The 20,773-nt window shown below is 36.3% G+C and overlaps 1 protein-coding gene across 21 annotated transcripts in view; it reads left to right on the plus strand.

Moving 5' to 3' along the window:
* The window catches only part of LOC131427151 (voltage-dependent calcium channel type A subunit alpha-1), a 394,973-nt gene that overhangs the window by 362,180 nt on the left and 12,020 nt on the right, over nt 1-20,773 (plus strand). For 16 of the 21 annotated variants that reach the window (XM_058590100.1, XM_058590094.1, XM_058590097.1 and 13 more), the window contains 4 exons: nt 3,313-3,539; nt 3,763-3,772; nt 16,540-16,652; nt 16,723-16,877. In XM_058590100.1, the coding sequence (XP_058446083.1) occupies nt 3,313-3,539; nt 3,763-3,772; nt 16,540-16,652; nt 16,723-16,877 (505 nt within the window). The remainder of the gene's footprint in view (nt 1-3,312; nt 3,540-3,762; nt 3,773-16,539; nt 16,653-16,722; nt 16,878-20,773) is intronic. The other 5 variants (XM_058590105.1, XM_058590107.1, XM_058590108.1 and 2 more) reach the window with 2 other exon arrangements.

Here is a 20,773-nt window from a genome sequence, read left to right on the forward strand (position 1 = left end):
GGAATGCATAAGAACGCAGGTTCGACTCCTGTCTCTGAGCGTATCTTTTTCCAATAAATCATCTTTTCTGTTAGTTTTTCTTTCATTTGGCTTATCCAATATATGTTTCCGCTCAATCGTTGCAAAAACTAAAATAAAAATCAATATTCAGAAGTGTGAACAAAAATGTGTCAGTTTTATTCGTATTCACGTCATCCAGTTATGACTCTGACGTTACCCATCCACCTTTTTCTCGTGCGTCAGACGGTGCAGGACGTTATGACTATGACATTAGTAATTAGTTGCTAATCGAAGCTGCGGAGAAGTGTCATCGTTATCAATCAGAGACAGTCACACTCGTTGGTAACATTGTTCAAATAGATATGCATTTCGGAAGATCTGCAATAATGACACTCGGCAGTCGAACAAGAAGCATGTTAATTTTCTTCGTATTTACGTTAATACAATTATATCTTTTGCATTTAGGAATAACATTATAAATTTTCCTTTTCAAAATAACGGTTCCTTTTTATGTCACTCCACTGTTTTTCGACATACAATCATTCGGACAAACTTCAATGCTTTTCGGTACAGGTAAACGTCTTTCTGACTCACTTCCGTTTGTCTCGAATCTTCACGATATGATTCCTCGTTTAACACTAAACGATAGGCCCCAACGAATCTTTTTGTCATCTTAGAGAATAACAATTAGTTTACAATATAAAGGGTGTTTTTGAAGAGCTTGCTAATTTGAAATTTAAATAAAACACTTGCCAAATTATGAGATGACCAAATTTTTATTTTATCTGGCAAATAATTTCATGGCATTTAACGTTTAAATATGATTTCGAGCATATGGCCGCCACGACTATTTTTCACATAGGTCGTTCTAGAGGTTCAATTTCCGACCACTTTTACAAGCTTTTGAGGGCGTATTTTAGCAACGACACGTTGAATATTGGTTTCTAAAGCATCAATCTTTGCTGGTTTATCCATATAAACCAATGACTTCACGTATTCCCACAGTGAGTGACGTCAAATCACACGAACGCGGAGGCAACCTATTTCTCGAAATAATGTTGTTGTTGAAATGTTCCTGTAGTAAGCATGTATGACAAGTGGCACCATCCTGTTGAAACAACATTTCGTCCACTTCCATATCTTGAAGATTCTCAACAAAAATTGATTGATCATCTCGCGTCGTCCTTAAAAAAAATAAGTACCGATAATTCCACTAGCCACTAGGTCTATGACCGCACCAAACAGTACATTTATCGGAATGCATCGGTAATTCTTGGCATAAAAAAAGTGGTCGATTATGTGCACCATAAAATTCACGACGTGCTCTATAAACAGTTTTAATTGAACACTGATTTTGAAAATAAATTTTCACGATTTGCGTTGCTCTGGAGTTAACCAATTCATGATGATTTGCTAAACAATATTGAGTAGAAACGTAACTTCACACTGTCAAAACAACTTTCAGACAATAGAGTAATTCATATTGCAAAAAAATCCCTTCTAGAAAAACACCCGTTATGACACAAATAGAAATGCTCCAATGAAGCAATGTTTTTGACAGATCCTCAAGCTATTATAAAATTTGACCGCCACCGGTGGTGCCATCTTCTGTAAAACACCAAAAGCGTACTTTTTGACCCAATGCTTTAAACTAACCCCAAGAGAACTCCGATTATTTAATCAGTTTAAAATAATCGCAACCTAAAACTGGGTTTGAATGAAAATGCCTGATGAAAATTCAATTCAAGTGAATTCAATCGCAACATACTTTCGACTGCATCCTTTCACTGCAAAGCCTTGGTATTACATTCCTGTAGCGGAATTCGACCTTCTGTTTCAACAGACTTCGCAGCCGATTCAGAGTGTACAGAACCATTGCATGGCTAGTGCTACGATTCTACTGACACTACGAATCCTTCCAGGTCGGGGCTCGAACATACGACAACTGGTTTGTAAGACCAGCACCCTATGTATTGAACCGCCAACCCGGGAGTCCTTTCACTACACAACGCAGATAAATTTTAATATTGCAGAATATTCAACTTGAAGTATGACACAATGAAATGAGGCATTTAAAAAAATACAAAACAATAAACGATAGAACCAAATAAAGGGATAATAACAGAGAAGAAAAGCAATCGATATGCAACCAATCGGTTTCAAATTGTCCTATATTTAATGTGAAGTAAACTCATTCGCCATAGCTGCATTAGCATTTTCACTAGTTTCATCGTTTAAAATTAGTCATAGAATCAAGATCGTAGCCATAGGTTAGATATTTCGGTTTCCTTACTATAGATTCATGCCCATTCTCTAGTTTTACAGAACCAACTAATTTAAAAACGAAGAAAATCCTTTTAGCTCTAGAAAACTGCCAATGTAGTTGATCTTTAGCAATTACTTTTTTTTAAATCGATGGTAAAATTACAGCCAAACAATTCACTAATTCACAAACAACATACTGTACGCTCAGAACTCACACACGCAGATGGTGTAAATACAATTTATATTCAACTTTTTTTATCTCTATAATTACTTACCTAATGCATGTTGAGTGAATCTGATTGCAAATATCTTCCGATAGTATAGATATTCCAAATTATTATCTAAATGCATGTTTTTCGATTCAAGTTTGATACTTTACACGGTTTTCAGTATTTTATTCAATCATTTTTTTTCACTTTTCTAATGAAAAAGCCACGAAGCTGTAAATACAAACGATTTAATCCCATAAAAAGTGATTGAAAGCCTTCGTTTACGATCCACCAACAAGCGATCGCTTCCAATCACTGTGTCTGACAATAACGAATCAACGGAGTACCGAAAGAATCATCGACAACATCAGGCCACACTAGCCTTGATTCGTTATGTTCCTGTAAAAATGATCCCATATTTAAACAATCGAAATGCATTAACAAATTTCAAACTATTTCATATAAATTTTGTCTGTTTGTTTTATGCTTCGAATAAAATTTGCTTCCGCTAACTTTCATCAAAACAATCTACTGTAAAAAAAACGCATTAAACTGTATCATACCAAACTGTCATCACGTTAAAAAAACAACCACGATACAATTCATCCGTGCCCCGTGACCGAATGCACCCCTGCACGTGTTCATATTGGCGACCGGTGCGGCACAAAATCCCATCAAAACCACCACAACCGCCATCATCCGCCAACAAATCAACCATCCTTGGCCGCCAAACCGAAAATAAACAACCAAACCAAAAAAAAAAAAACAAACCTCCAAATTTCCACTACAAAATCAACCAACCAACATCAATCGCAATCGATCAAACTCACTCCTGTAGAAGCCATCCCTGTTCAATGCGATCCTCGACATGGCCGCCCTCGAGAAAACGGGCGGTTCGCGAACCGGTTCGCTGAGCATCGAGAACGGCGAAGGCGTCAACTCGCAGACCCATCTGCTGTACGTACAGCAACCGAATGGCAACCATGGCGGCGGACACGAAGGCGACCATGAGGGTACCCTGGCCAGTCTGGCCCGACGAACCACCATGCGCAAGCGGTCTTTCAGGTAAGTGTTGCCAGAACTAGGCTTTTGTTTTTCGTTGTCAAAGGCTGACGGTCTGGAGAAGTCTGGATCTCTTATGGGGGAGGGGAGATCTATCTATGCTTACCAATAATATTCTCTTTTGGAACCGGTCGATCGATCGATATCAAACAATTATCGCAGTCTCATTTGATCTGTATTTCTCTTTCTTTTCTCAATTTTTCACGAACCGACGAATTTTTTCCAGGAACAGAAAGGTGAAATCTCGTTCGATAACTGGTAAAACGTGTCCGTTTGTTGCCTCCATACTACCTTTTACGTTTCGTAACTACTTACATGCGAGAGTACCTCTTTGTTGTTTGATCCGTTTTGTTATGTTGACCATAATATATATTTCCCGTTTCCGTTTTTAATTTGTCGATGTTTTCGGTGTTGGTTTATTGTATTGATAATTGTGACGATTCCCGAGATAATTGCGGTTGCTATCATCCGAAGTCCGGTCCGCGGGCGTGCTAGGCATCAGGTCGGATATGTGCACCGTTTGTTTTCGAAGTTTTTTGTTTTTTTCTTTGTTTTGTTTGGTTTTACCACAGTAATAATTGGAGCACTAGGTTCCACCTGCTGTTTGTCGGTTAACAGGTTAGAGTAGATAACGATAAACAATCCGAAACCGTCCACCGGAAGGATCACTACACATATCGGTCTATGGTTTGAGCAGCTAGTGCTTTTCCAACGTAAAAAATTTGTAAAGTGGTTAGTTAAGGTGCCGAGAAATCAGTTATGAAGTTTACCTAAATACACCTATGGATACAATGCCGCTGTGCCTGTATCTGTGTTTGAACTAAATTTCATCGAAAGAATGATTCTTTCAACCCTATACAACAATTCTAAGAAAAAATCTCATAGTTGCATCGGTTATCCATGAGACAGTGACACTCTTGAATGATAATTTGGTTTCCCTTTATGTTTTTATTTCGTGATTTGGGTTAACGATATTGTATCAAAGTATATTATGCAAGAAATAGAGTAACGGCTCCAGTAGTCATCTCATATACCAATTCTCTGCTCGATGAATTGGCTTGATTGACCTTAAGGATAAAATGAAAATAGGTGCATTCGATACGAGTTCTCGCGTCGCTATAACAGCAGTGTTGAACAATTTTTGAACTATTTGTTTCTGCGCTATTGTTTCTTACAGCCGAGGCGAAGATATTGTACCCGATTTTATCACAATTCTTTGACTGAAAATCGAGTAATCGAGAAAATAAAGCAACGATCAGACTAGCCAGTTTATCTGTCCCAGTTTATCTGCTACAGACAAGTAATTTGTCGCAGTTAATATTTGGTCTGATAATGTGAATACACTATTCACAGTTAAATGACTGCAACAGTCAAGTTTGACTGCCGACAGTCAATACTTTGACAGTTGTTATGTTTGACTGTGACAGACTTTTTGAGCATGTCTGTATTGTGATTACATTGATCAGACAAATCAAAGTGGTTACAGACTAAAATATAGGGAGTGGGCATTTTATTGCAGTTTTTCTGCACACAGTGATAACATTGGAAGGCAGTCTGTGGGGCAGAGAACTTTTCACAGAATATCGCATTATGATAAAATGTCGATCAGGCCTCACAAAAGAAAGTTCGTTGCGTTGCTACTTGGTGTGTTGTGTTTAAAAGCAATTAAAGACGGAGAAAGACCTACCAAATGCAGACGTACATGGATTTCCGATTTTATAAAAAAGGGGTAGTGATGGTTTCCATGTTGGACTAATTAAAGAACTTTCTATTCAGGATTCAGAGAAATTCCAACAGCACGAGCAAACAAAACTTCGAAGAACTACTGCTCCATATATAATTAAAATGGACACACAGTGTCAAGTTCAAAATTTTATACCGTTGCTTTAAGCATTTTCAAAATCTGGTGTTCAAAAATTTATACCATCGTTTTCAGCGGTAAAGCGAAACATAAACAAAAAAATTGTAATCTGAGCTTAAAACTATTCAAATCGATAGTCATTGTGAATAGATGGCCAAAAAGTTATTTCCCAGGGGTCGGGAACCTTTTGAGTCGAAAAAACCTAAAATGCCAAATTTAACAGCTATTTGATGAGCCACGAAACTTTTTCTGAACAACAATAAATAGTACTTAAATAAATAATATTTTTCATAAAAAATTATTCAAAATGGGTCAAAGTGGATGTCGTTACTATTTAAATTTACAGCATTCACTATAAATGTCAGATAGATTTTTTGACTTTGAATTGCTGAAGTCTGTGGTCAAATTTATGTTTTGTCGCAAAATTGTCTTAGAAATTGAAAATTAAATAATTTATCGGTTATTTATTTAGTTTATTCGGTTAATGTTCGGAGCAAAGCCATTCTTATTTCAAAACATAGACTGGGTTTCCTTTCCTTACAGTTTTATTGCGTATTCGCTTGAAGTAAAACCTATCCCAGTTTTAAGTGCACCTGCTGTCAAATGTATGGCACGAATCTACAAGTAACAAGAGGAACGTGTCAAACCAAAGTCTTGGCATTACATTCTTGGAATTGGTCTTTCAACAGACTTCGCATCCGTCCTTAGCGTAGAGGATAATTGCACGGCTAGTACTACGATCCTACTGACACTAAGGATCCTTCCTTCCAGGTCGGGGCTCGAACATATGACAACTGGCTTATAAAACCAGCGAACTATGCATTGAACCACCATCGATCGTTCCATCATTGTAGCATTGGATTCAAATCATTAAATCGAATTAAAATTACTGAACCTCTGCCAATTTGATATTGTATGAAAATTAACTGTCGAGCTGCGACCACTTTGTACTACATTTGAAGTCGCTTGGACTGTAAAAAGTTTTCCAAAAAGTTAATTCTTGAACTGCCATTGTGACAAAGTTATGGAGGTTCTACGCATGTCGAGAATGTTTACGAATTTTAAAATTTATTTAGAGATATCACAATTTCGAAACCGAACCGAATTTTATACAACTCTAGATGTTTTAGTATTTACCGAACAAATTTTAAGTCCATAAATGTGCTTCGGTTTCTTTTATACATTTTTTTATAAATATAAAACATAGGTATAGAATTCGCTCAAACTTTAGACTGATTTTCCTAGGCCCGTAGGTGCATGGGGAGTATTTTAGGAAAACTCAAATACTGAACTTTTAAAAAATATGAAACCGAAGCTTTTCAATGTATCTAAAAATTATTCATTAACCAAGTATGAAGGGAGCGTGTTTTTGTTAAAACGAAACGCTTATTTTGAATGAGAAAATAAAAAAAATCGAAATTTTATTTTCTACACATAGTGACCATCTTTCTGTCAATTTGTGGATACCTCGCCGATCAGACATCCAATTTTCGACCTCTAGATCATGGTGATAAATTTCCCTACGCATGGAAATATGTATAAATTAACTTAAAAATGTTTTTGGTAATAAAGTCGTTTGTTGAAAGTTATTCGTTTATTTGATATTTGATATTTCACATTCAAAGCAAAATATCCATTTTCCTTGGTGTTTGCGCCATTACGTCCAAAATTTCTTCTATAGAGACATCGATATCTTGATGAATGTTGAGTAGAGCTAATCCGTTTAAACGTTCCCTTCCCATCGTGCTTCTTAAGTAAGTTTTTAATCTACGAAGCGAGGAAAAGGAGCGTTCACTTGGGTTATAATTTTTTGTTTCGAAGGGGGGGGGGGGGATTTGTACCCCTAAATCCCCCCCCCCCCCTGTGTACGCGCCTGGCTATAGTGGTTCCCTATTCCTGGAGCCCCGGAAATAGTGGTTATATACTCCAAAATGTAACTCACTCATTTTTTGTATAGGTCGCGTGATCGATATTCACAAATTTAGTTTCAAATAGTTTGTTCAAAATATAAATACAAATAAAATTTCATTTTTGCCATTTTTTTAAATTATAAGTATTTAAAATATCAAATCGTCGTTTTGAGAACTATGGCTGAATCATATAAAATCTTATAAAATTGACTAAAATTAATACAATTTGTAAGTCATGTTAATACATCATTCGATCAGGTCATTCGAACCGACTTCATTTACACGGGTTGCAAAAGTACCTGCATTAGCAAAACTGTTTCATTTTGTTGGTTGTTGGATGTACTAATTGATACGCAAACATTTTGTTTTGTTTTCTTTCAAGAAGCAAAGGAATTCTTAAAAGAAATTGCCACTGAATTTTCCGAGCTCCTTCACAATAAAGTACAGTGGCTTTCCAGAAGTATGGCGCGGGAACGTTTTGCTTTGTGTTTGGATGAAATAAACAAGTTTTTGGTTGTCATAGACAACTTCTGCACAACAGTTTCAGAAACAGTCTAATTTGTCTGTACAGTCATCAACTGTGTGTCTGTCGACTATGATCACACTTTGATTACATTGTCACAGAGAATCTGCACATTTTGACTGCATACAGATGGACAGTCAAACCAATTTTGACTGCTTGCAGACAACTGCCAGATAAACTGGCTAATGTAATCGTAGCTTAAGATTGCGACTTTGCCAATGAGATGACTATTGGTACTAACAGCCATATGATTTATGGAAAACTCTCTCATATAATAAATATATACACCTAAAATTCCGTTTACGAACCCTTTTTTTGCGTTACCTCTCTTTGCAAAACTCCTTTTGCGAACCAAATACCAAATAACGTAAACTGTTTTTACGAACCCAATTCGTAAAAAGTGGTTTTTGCATACAATCTGCTCATTTATATTCCATGAAAACTACTACAATATGGGTATTTTTGGAACGAGTTTGAAGAGTAGATTCCGGAAAATAATGTTCCAGGTACTTTGGAACTCCTAGATGACATCTTTCGGTTTATCGATATTCTTTGAAAACTCTTACAATTGAAATAATTTTGGAACGGATTTGATGATTAGATGCAAGAAAACAGGATTTGAGACCGAGAGCCGCCATCTTAGTTTTCGGAACGACTCCCACATTGTGTTCTGGCACGAATTCAGGAATCAGGAAACAAAACTAATTGGATCAAGTGGCAAGTTATCCAAGTTATTCAGAGATTTGTGCCTTGCCGTGGCTTCTCATCATTTCAATTAAGGTCTGAGGACAGAGGGTCGCGTGTTGAGTTCTAAATCGACCACGTGGCTCGCTCAATTCCCTTTGCGCATCGTATTTCTCTTGTACTCTCGCGTATATGAGCAAATTGTACCGGGTTGTCAGCATACATGTTATTATTTTGATGAAAAATTTTATCACATAAATCCGAACATTACATAGATTCCAATGAACAATGAAAAAATATTCAACTTTCACAAAGATTGAATGCGGAACAAAACATGTGTTTATATACAATGAAACGTCTCTGTGTTTGGCAGCCTTGTCGAGCCAATTTTATTTCTCTCTTTTTTTTTAGAATGCTATAAGGAAACCAAAGCGAAAAAAAGGCGGATGCATTGAAACTGACTTTGTTTCACAGAAAAATACAAGACTTTATTTTTACCGCGATAAAATACATGTTTTTATGTACTAATCGCATCTAAACTAAATTATCTAGACTTTGTCACGGTAGATTTATGATACAAGCCTTCAAAACCGAGATATTCGATGAACAGAGCTATGCATTTCCGAGCGTTCCAATTTTCAGCAGTTCTTCAGTCAGAAAAAAATACTACACGACCGCTAAACTCAATGAATCACTCTGAAAATTTCACAGAATATTCTCAACTAAAATTCGAAGACATTGTCAGGTGGGTTTTTCTATATTCTGCACCGTTTCCAAGAAAACATAATTTGAAACGGGAAAATAGCAAAAAACCTACCACTTTACGGTACTGTCCTCAGCCCTTAAGGGAAGAGAAGGGTAAAAGGAACATGGAAGGGAATTGTGAAGTGGGTGAGGTGGGAAAACAGCACACAACATAAAGAAAAATTGTTCTGCATCCCCGAAAGGATGCTGAATAATATACAGGTGCCAAAATGCACAGTTAATAAAACATCCAACACCCGAGAGGATTTAGAGATTTTACAAAAGCGACACCATTCTGCATTCATTCTGAAGAACGGTTCGCAGTACGTATGAGCAGAAGTAAATTCGGCACCCCAGAAGGGATGCCAAACAATTGTGTAAAACCTATTAAAGTCAATACAGAAAGGATCCATTCACTCCAGGAAGAACGATGAACCACTCTGATAATAGCTCCTTACTACATTGGGTGAGAAACGATAAAATACCCTTTAATTTTATCTCCACATAAACAGACTCGACCAAGTATGGAAAGAAAAAAAACCTGGATACGTGGTTTCGTCAATACGGGACAGTTACATATCAGATGATATGAAGTACCGCAATCGCATTCACACAAATTGCACGAATAATACTCAGCACGCTGAATAGTCATGTGATAATTGAGTTTGCAATGTCCAGTCAGAGCTCTGACCAAAATACTGAAATGATGCTTGGAAAAATGTAGTAGCACTTTGACATTTTCAGATTCAAATCTAGTAATGCTTGTCTGAGCGCAAGTTTGCAAGCTGAGCCAGTAGCTGGCATATTTGGATGCAGCCCAAGAACGAATCTTGTCTTCAATTTTAGTCGACATGCGGTCCGTAGATTTGACCGTAAATCATTCAAACTGAGTGTGTTTAAAGATGCCTGACTGTCGGAACAAAAATTGATAGAATGAAAAATGTTTACACAATTGAATTCTACTATAGGTATATCGCGTCACTATACACATTCAGTATGTATCTCAAAACACTTTTAAAACATATATAATAGAGTCACATCACAGATACGTATTTCGAATACTACTTGTATTCATCATCAGTGTATCACGGTTTCAAAGTAAATTAAAAGAATACTGCAATGTTGTTCCTTTTATATTAAACGGAGGTAGATAGATAATAAGCCAGGAAGACATATTTCCTTGGTCCCTGTTTAGTAAAGAAGTGGAATGAAACTCTCTTTGAATGTAGGTGTATCCTAAGATATTGCATTTTTGAAAAAATGCAAAAACTTTGGAATTATTCCAACATGCTGCAGAATACGAGGTAGGAAATTTATTTCTAATAATATCATGCGTAAAATACAGATGGAAATTTTAAAAGAACATTTAAAAAGGTTATATAGCATCCAAAACGTAAAAACCTTGGAATGTTATAACCTTCACTTAAAAGTAGCAAAACAATACCCTCAAGGTTTTGAAAGTTTTCCAACCATAGTAGAAATCGCTGAGCATTGCGAATCTGAACGAAAACGAATTCTCCGTCATAAGAAATTCGAAAATTTGCTTACCCAAAACTAGTTAATCGTTCATCTCAAAATTTCACAAACGAACAAACAAATCTTCTCAACCTGGGGTTAAATTATGCTATATTTCCAAAGTTAATCTCGAACAAGTTATTATAGACGTTGAAACTGGTCTGAATAACTGTAAGTTTTCTTTTTCAAAAATAAATGACGCCAGAGCTATTGTAGCTGAAGTCATTAAAAATACTCCATTAAGATATCAACAAACTAAAAATGAAAGAGAACTAGTAAAACAATTGCGGGAAAAGCCAGTTTTTATGTAAAGGCTGACAAGGGAAACAAACTCGTTATTATAGAAAAAATTATAGACAATCTAATAATCCAAAAAATTAATGACGGACCTTATAGGAAACAGAGATTCGACCCCCTTCCAGAAATTATTAAAAGAGTAGATAAAACTCTCCTTGAATGTAATCCTAACTTTTTTTTATAGAGTTTTTAACCTTGAGGTCATTCACCTCTTCGGGCTAGAAAAGCTTTCTGACCCTATGTGCGGAGTTGGAAATCGAACCCAGGTGGTCTGCGTGAAAGGCATCGACTATCCTATACCCGTCTCCAAAACCTAACTTCGATATCAACCTCAGCCGTCTCAAAGTACCTAACCCTTCATTACCAAAAATCAAAGGATTACCTAAAGTTCATCAACCTGGGAATGAAATAAGGGAAAGAATTCAACAATATACCGAAAAAGTATTTACTAGATCTATCCCCAATACGCAAGAGTTACTCAACTTCTGAACTCAGGTGAAATCGAAGATGACGAAAAAATGGTATCTTTCGATGTAACCGCCTTATTCCCAAGCGTCCCAGTGAAGGACTCAATCAATCTGTTGGAAGATTGGTTACTCCAACAAAAGAGTAATAGTTTATGGAATTGCAAAGTAATGTCTTATCTTAACCTAACTCGACTTTGCATGGATGTAAATTATTTCAAATTTAGAGATGAATTTTATAAACAATTACAAGGGGCCCCAAGGGTAATCCGCTCTCCTCGTTTTTATGCGAATTATTTATGACAAACCTTGAAGAACTTTTAAATAAACAGGGATTATTACCTAATCGCTGGTGGAGATACGTTGATGATATATTTCGCATCATCAAACGAAACGATTTATCAAATTTCTTAGAAATAATTAATAATTTACATAAAAATATTAAATTCACCTTAAGGAAGAGAAAGACAACAGCTTACCTTTCTTAGATATTTTCATTGTCAGGAAGGCAAAATTTTTAACTTTCGAAATATATAGGAAGCCAACCAATACGGACCGTGTCATACCAAACACTTCCAATCATTCTCACCAACACTAAATTGCAGCATTCCATCATATGTTTTATAGAATGCTGATCTTACCTCAGAGAAGATGCGGTAATAAAATAGACAAATTTTATTTTCGAAATTGGAAAGCTCATTGGATATCCGGAGAGCTCAATCCAAACAATCCTTGATAAAAAATTGAGATCATTGAAAAAACTATCACTCACAGCTATCCCCCCTATCAGAAAATTTGAAAAGAATATCGGTGAACTTCAACTCAAACATGGCATATCCACTTAAATTAAAAACGTTAAACCCTTTGGCTTGGGTTTAGTATTCAGTAGTATTAACTACCAATTGAAAACTTTGCTAGGATCTACAAAAGATCCTACTGATAAAATGAAAAAAGTTGGGGTATATAAAATTTAATGTTCTTTTTGTGATAAATTATACATTGGAAAAACAAAAAGAACATTAGGTACCCGTTTCAAGGAATACATAGCAGAAATAGTATCTAAGGATTTGGAAAGGGGATTATCAATTCAGTTTTGAATCAAGAATAATCCCGACGTATTTAACTTGATCAACCACAGTAACCTCTGAACCGAAGAACTGTAACGGACGAGCTCCTGTGATTATCCTACGATGAGTGAAAAGCACCATTGATGTTTTGCCCGGATTTACAGATAACACAACCTGACAACACCATTGCTAAACACATCGCAGGGCTTGCTGCATTAAGTCGAAGAGAGTGTCATCACCGGTCATCAATATATGATAATCGTCGGCAAAACCGTAAGTTTGGAATCCAAGGGCATTAAGTTTTTTCAACCAGCCTAACAAAGAAAACGATTGCTAAACATTGCGTGTATAAAAATGGTGATACTTGAAGGTATGCCATGACCACGGGCTGCGTCCAGAATTGAATTGAAATACACGTTGTCAATATTTAGGAAAACTTCCAAGCAAGATTGCTTTTGTGAAAAAACTTTTTCAATGTTGCACACAACATCATGTAACAGGGTTGTAGTGGACTTTCGCACGCCCAAATAACATTCCTGGTATAGTGATCGACTATGCGTTCCACTGTTTTAAGAAGAAATGAGCTAAGATTGACAGGCCTGAAACTCTTCGCTTGCTCATAAGTATCGCGACCGCCTTTGGGAATAAATTGGACAATTATTTCCTGCCAAGCTCTTGAAATATATCCTATCGCAAGACAAAAAGGAAGTATTTTCTTCATAACAAGTTTGAAATGTTCATAGCCTTTCTGCAGTAACACTGGGAATACTCCATCCTTTCCAGGAGACTTGTACAGAGCAAAACTCTCAACTGTTCATTTGACCGATTCAATCGTCACAACGCTTCGAGCAAGGGCCCAAGAATCGTAACTACCCGAAAAAGTCTCAGGAACAGCTGTCGGTAATGGCTCCATACATCCTGGAAAGTGAGTGTTAAAAAGATGGCGAAGTACATCACCTTCACCAGATAAGTACTTACAATCTGAAGTTCTTAAAAACCGACATTTAAGTCTTTAGATCTTGAAAGTAACTTATTCAATCTGCTAGCCTCGTTGAGACTAAAGATATTTGTGCAAAGGATGATCGAAGAGCATTTTTGTAAGCCCTTAGAGCCGACACCAATGCTCCCGACCCATCTCTTCGTCGGTGTTTCCAAGCTCTTTTGCATAGTGTCTTTAGTTTAGCAAGCTCAGCATACCACCAATGAGTTCTTCTAGTAGCTTGCACAATCCGCTGCAACTATGAGTGCGTTTGTCTCGTCGACAACATTTTCCAAATAAATTGGGATTTCTATCGTTGGTTTGTATAAGGTTGGGATTCTTCCACATTCCATATTCATTACACTCATCACAAACAAAAATTCCAGTCCCAAGTCAGTGTTGTGAGAATAACTTTGACTATCACTATTCGCAAAATCAATGATAATTATGATCACTCATAGAGAGTAGGAACAAAATCTCATCCCGTTCAATAACACTACAGCGATGTTTCATAAACTCACACGCGATAATAAAATGACAGTCGTCCAAAACCATGCTCACGATTATCAGCCATGCAACAGTTCTCACTGAAAATGATGATATTCAATATGGTAGGAGATGTATTGAACATCAATTCCAAACTGATCTTACTATGCCAAATTATGATCAAAAACAATTATAATGACAATCATAAAACTCCAATCACAAAGTATGTTTAGTGTAGCAGTTTCAAACAGCCCTTTTTACACTATTTACTTGAATTTCAAACACAGAAGTAACAGGAGCGCAGGACTTGGCAAAAACCATACTGGGGGGCGCTCTACCTAGAGCGACTCTACTCTACTTAGAGATTCTACCATTCATTTCGTATCAAAAATTAAACTTTTAATTATGCGGGAGCTCTCAAATGACTTCACAAACTCAAATGGGGATCTACCACCACTTTCTCGATGTCATATCCCTGGAACGTAACCGTCTTCGTTAAAGGTTTCCGACGTTCGAACCTACACGGAACGACCGAAATTAGCTCTGCGCCTAATTCGTATTACTGTTTTTGAATTAGTTGATTCTAACAACAAAATTTCCAAAATAACTATAAAATTAGTTAAAATGTAGAATTTACTGTGCTGAAAAAAACTCTTATTTTTAGAGAATGTGTTTAGTTGGCGAATATTCTGGACACAAACCAGCAATATTTCAATCCAACACGAAATTTTCATTGACAACTAATTTCGTTATTAAAATCAGAAACTTTGATTCTATTTATCTATCACCGTCATTACTGAAGGACAGCAGTGTCAAAGCAAAACAATCCATTAAAAAGCTAAAAGGGACAGTCTTGTTGAAACTGCTCGCAAATTGTTTAGATGTTTTTCGCATGTGTTACGATATATCCCTATATAATTTTCTAAACCGATATGTAAAAATGACGTAAACTGTTAGTGGAAAGTGTATTTATTCAGAATTTGTGCGCACTTGAAGCGATTGTGCGTAATAATGTTTTTACGCGGAACAGTGATGTGAATTTCGAATGTTTCACTCTAATTGTGATGAAGGTTTTTTGTATCTTCAAACCTTCCGAGCTGCGCCGTCCGGTGTACTATTTGTATTCGGTTTTTGTTTTCCGAGTGCTCAAAGTTTTCAGTGAGAATGAAGAAACAGTGATTTAGAAGAAAAAAAATTCAAAAAGATGTTTACGTTTCGTTTATGTCTTTTTCTCCAATACAACATCGTATTTATACCTGCCAATATAGAAAAGACAACCGCGTCTGAATTTTTTTCGGCAGTAGTGTGCCATCTAGTGGCTAGTAGTCATTAAGGTGTTACCGTTTCGCTGACAGGGCGCCATATAGCTGCAGATTGCAGAAGCCAATTCAACCATTCATATTGGTTGAAAACAACATTATATTTCTTTAATTCAACTAAAAAATTAGTTGACTGGATATGAAGTGTGCCTTAGCTAAGAAATAACAGTACGTTTAATTTGTGAATTCAACTAAAAAAAATAGTCATTTCAACAAATATTTTATTATTATTAAGGGAATGAGAATAAAAAATCTAAATCAGCAAAAGTAAGATTTTTTTAGTTGTCTCAAAAAATAACTAACTAAAATCAGCAAATCAACTAAATTTTTCGCGAAAATGCTGATTTCGGTCGTTCCGTGTAGTATAGAATAGGGTAAACCGCGTGTTTTCGTAATCGTGTACCAATTGAAGTAGAATAGATTTTTAGCTTTAAACTAAACTAGACTAAAAGTAGCGGTAAGTAATCAACCGTCAAATCACCCCAAATCATTGCAAATTTTGTCATGATCTCCGAACTCCTGTGCTTTCTCATGCATGCTTCCGATTGTATTTTTATCTCTCGCCTGCTTCAAATAATTGCTTGCTTGTCAAAAGTAGTTCTCTAGATGTTTTCATTCCTAGACTCTCCACAGCTGGTTCATGTCCAGTCTGGGTTAAATACTATGAATCTTCTGACACTTTTCACACAGTACGATAAACAAAAACTATTACACACTCTCATGTATATATCATTTCATAGTCCACGGCATTATTCCCCAACTAAATATAGGACAACTAATACTATTCAACGAAATTTAACATCTTGTCAAAAGGCGATACAATAGAAAAGTCTTTATTTATTGAAAAATTCAAACTGCTCTAGGATATACAATATAGTGCAACATACAAGATTCCGAACGGATTGAGGACTCACTGAAACAAAAGATGATTAGAGCAACATAAATTTGTATTTGTAGTGAAAGTAGTTTTGTTCCTAGGTTTAACCATAGCTTAAGCCATCCCGGTGATTTTGAGCCACTAAGGAGCTAGTGTAGCGTGTTTTAACCGGTTGCTTTTGTCTTCCCGTTCCGTTTTCTCTATCTTTGTCTCTGTCTCTGTTTTCGATTGTCGTTTTCTTTTCATCGGTTCGCGAAACCTCACACCAACTTTGCAGGAGCTACAGGATGTCTCCCGTCAGCCGTCGCTGGAATCGCTAACCGGTGCGGATGGTCACCTGCATCCAGGTCATGGCTATCACAATGGACACCGCCGATCGCCAAGTTTGAGGTAAGTTAATTACCATCGGTGGATGGTGGTACCGAATCCTTTTTTTTCAAATCTCGTATCTTTGTTACAGACGAGAATCGCCTTTGGTTAGGACACCCAGTCCCAGGCGGCGCAGTCACCTACATGAAATTGGCTTTTCAGACACGGTTTCCAACGTGGTCGAAATACAGAAGGAAGAGCACAGACGTGGTATGCATTTCGACTACTTGCGCAGACATCATCGAGGTATTTCATTAAAAATTCATACTCGGCTAATTGAGGTTTGAAAAAAAAAAACGAACCAAATTCGTTCGATGTTGGTGTTGATGTTGTGCAGGGTGGTACATCCTACGTGCGGAAAAATATGAATTGACTTGTTGACCAGTCACTGGAGGGAATATCGGGGCGCAGTCGTTTTGTAATACCGGAGTTGTTTGTAATACTTGCTCTCATCTCAAATGTGAACCGGTTGCCCTTAAATCTCTCTCACACTCACGCTGAAGCATGGCGCAAGGAAAAATAAATCTAAAAGATGTACCACCCTCGTGTGTCTTCTAAATTAACTATTCTGCACTGAACCAAGTGTTCTAGCTTTCCCTGAGCATCTCACTTTCTATTGACTCTGTTGAAAGTTCTTCGTTAACCTTTGCGTTGCGTTATTAAACAAGATGTAGTAACTCCTACCAACCATACTCTAAATTGCTACAAATTTTCTTTTGCCGTAACCCAATCCAAATTATTCGAAGGCTGCTTTCTTTGAAGAATTGTTTAGTTTCGGTTTGCCATTTCCAAGCGACCAGTGTCTGTCCGTATGTGCGTGTTCTAGCCATAACTAAAACGGTAAACCTCTTTCAAATTAGCTCCTAAGACACACAAAACCACTTGTTGGCAATAGCTCCAGCCACTCCAAACCGTTATCAAAATATATAACCAAAAAAACTGCAGTACAGCCGCAACACCACACCGATGCGTCAGCGATCAGACAAAAACCAAAAATACAAACAGTCCATCAAAAATTAAGGTTATGAATTTTTACTTGAAAAAGTGTGCCTCACAATCATCATCACATCAATGAACCAGATCGATTTATTTCACTGCAAACATTTGCTAGAATAGACTAGACTAGAAAAAAGAGTTCTCGAATGCGCTTAGCCACTCCACTTGCAATGTTTCACATCCTCACTGTACAGTTTGTGTTAGCGGTATCCCGCAGGCAGCGAAAGTTTCCCCATAATGAATACTACATGCAAAGACGAGTGCACTCATTACTCCTAGTGATTTACTTCACTAGTTTCAATGCTCTAACTGGAGTATTTTACATAGTTTTTTTTGAACAACGCATTTTCATTTCAGAACAATTTCATTTGAATTCGAACATACAATTTATTTGACTCAAATTTTCCAAACGCAATGTTCACAACAAAAAAAAAGACCGTTTGCATCATTAGTTTACGACTGTGATTCTAGTCTTGCTTTGGAGATGTGCCCAACCGGAAATCCACATATCACTTCACTTGACTTAACTACAATCAGTAAAATCATTTTTCAACAAAATTTTAGTGATATGATGTTCACAATAACGACAAGCTCATCCAAGTAATTACTTTTTTCTCTGAAGCGACATTCGTGATAAAGACCTACATTCAGTTCACTTGATTTTCAGACTAAACTTAAGAATCGTTGTTTAGGTCACTTATACCATCACAAAGTGGCATCAACATATGAATTGAAACAGATTTACACCAAATTTCGAAAAAGTATTACGTTTCTTGCATCGTAGCCTCAAATTTTAAATACATTCCATCTTTCAACCTTCATTTTGCATCTAAGTTTGTGAAATCGGTCAAGTTAACTCCAAAATGCTGATATGCAAAATATCCACTATTACCGGAATCGTAATCCGGGGGCCAGTGCAGCCGTAATGGGTTCGTGTTACCAACAATTTACATGACCTACAGATAGGGTTAGTTGTGAGTTCAGAAATTTTTAAAGTATTTTGCATCTTCCAAACGACGCACAGTGGTCCAAAACTGCGATTTCACACCTTTAATTATTTGGTTGCCTTATCGTAAACTTTTCCTTGTCAGTGTCTTCTGCAAAATTGTAGGCGTTATTGACGCGGTCTTATGGAAATGAACGACCATGTTCTAGCACGTGTGTAGAGACAAATAGAAAAATTAACTATTTACTGGAGGTAGATAGACGGTTTTTGTTTTCGACAATATTGTAGCCATCGCAATTTCTGGTAACATTGCTGAAGAAATATTTCGCTAACTATAACCATTAACTTATTATTCGGTAGTATTACTAAAGGGTTTCAAAATAAAAGTACGGGCGTGTAATTTCAGAGACATAGCTGGATGTCGTGAATACGAAAAAACTGAAACGCTTTCATTTTACTTTCGAATATCAATTAGTTGATCAATTATGTGAATTGTGCCAGCTTTCCCTTTCTTCGCTACCAGAATTTGAAACTATGCACCTGAATTGAGTCGGTGCTGCATTTTATATAGCAAATCAGCAGAAAGTTCCAACAACAACAACTGATTGAAAAACCTGTCTTACTCCACCTAGTGGTGTGAGGTGGCCTTTCTCATATTACTTATATTTCTGAAATATTCACTGGAAGATTCTGCCAAAAAAAATTTTCTATCTTAAACAAAATAGAAAACTTTCTTTGGGTATAAACTAACTTAACTTTTTCAATTTGTAAACAGTTATGTCAAGTTAATAAGAATATTACTTTATTTTGCATCGTCGTACTAAATGATTGAACACACTTCGCCCTATAAATCTAGAACCGGAAGTAGGACCCGGATGAAATTGAACAGCAACCTATGAGACTATAGGAACTTTTACTTGAGCCTAAGTTTGTGGGAATCGATCAAATTATCTCTGAGAAAATACACATACATTGCTCAGCTTGATGAACTGTGTCGAATGGTATAGAACACTTAGCCCTCTGGGCCAATTCTCACTAGTCAATTTTTCAAGAGATTGTATAAACTTTCTATATAAAAAAGGCAATAAATGTACTTTTATAGAAAAACATCGTGTTATAAATAAGTAGGTACAAATTGAATAAACGAATTAAAAAATTTACATTTATTTCACTTGAAAAATATTAATTTTTATGTTGTAACCCTGCACGCTCTACGAAATTGCATCGTCATAACGATTTGAATGTTTTGACAGTCATAGCCCTATAATTTCGGAGCCGAAAGTCGGATCAGGATGAAATCGCAAACCATATTTAAAGACAATGAGAGCTTTAATTTGAATCATGATTCGTGAAAATCGGCTTAACCGTTGCACAGTGGGGAAAAAACGACCACTTTGCGACTTTGCTCAATAATTTTATAAAAACCTAAGCAAATATTTTCAAAGCTAGTATTTCTTATGCAACAATTTATGATAGTTAAAGAATCCGCAAAATTCACTACCATGCCCGTTTTGTTCCAATTACTCTTTTTTCTGACTTTACTTCGAAAACTAACTTTGAAACTCTGGAAAAATATAATTCGACCAATCGGAAGATATTCCCGACATGTTCATAAGTAAAATAAATGGATTATTTTTAATAAGATTGATTGCAAATAACTGTATTCTGTTTTACCTCCAGTCATCTCTCTTCCATGAATTTACAGAAAAGAAGTTCTACTGATCGGTGTTTGGACCAATTATGGTTAAACAAGACAATTCTATGTTTCGCATATAACCTCAAAAATAATTAACAGATAGTCTCCATGATCGCATGCTTCGCGCTACATCGTTTTACCCCAATTTTCCCAATAATTTTATGTTGAATTCAGATTTACAATCCCGAAGCAGATTCAACATAAAAGAATAACAGTACTAGTCCGTTTAACCCTCTTTACCCCAATGTATGTCATAAGTTGTATCTATGGGTGAACTTTCCTTCGTATTTCAAAAACAGACTGATTGCTGTTGATAAAAATCGATTGATATTACGAAGTAAGACCCAGAAATAAGATTACAAATGGATTCAATGCCCGCACGAATTCTGTTATACCGTTTCACCTTAATTTTTTTTAATTGAGCCTTAAATTTTTTTTAATTTAGCCTTTTGATCTACCTTTCGGAAGCAGATCCAATACAAATATATGAATGAATATAATATA

This window comes from Malaya genurostris, chromosome 2 (assembly GCF_030247185.1).
Source record: "Malaya genurostris strain Urasoe2022 chromosome 2, Malgen_1.1, whole genome shotgun sequence".
Taxonomy (NCBI): domain Eukaryota; kingdom Metazoa; phylum Arthropoda; class Insecta; order Diptera; family Culicidae; genus Malaya; species Malaya genurostris.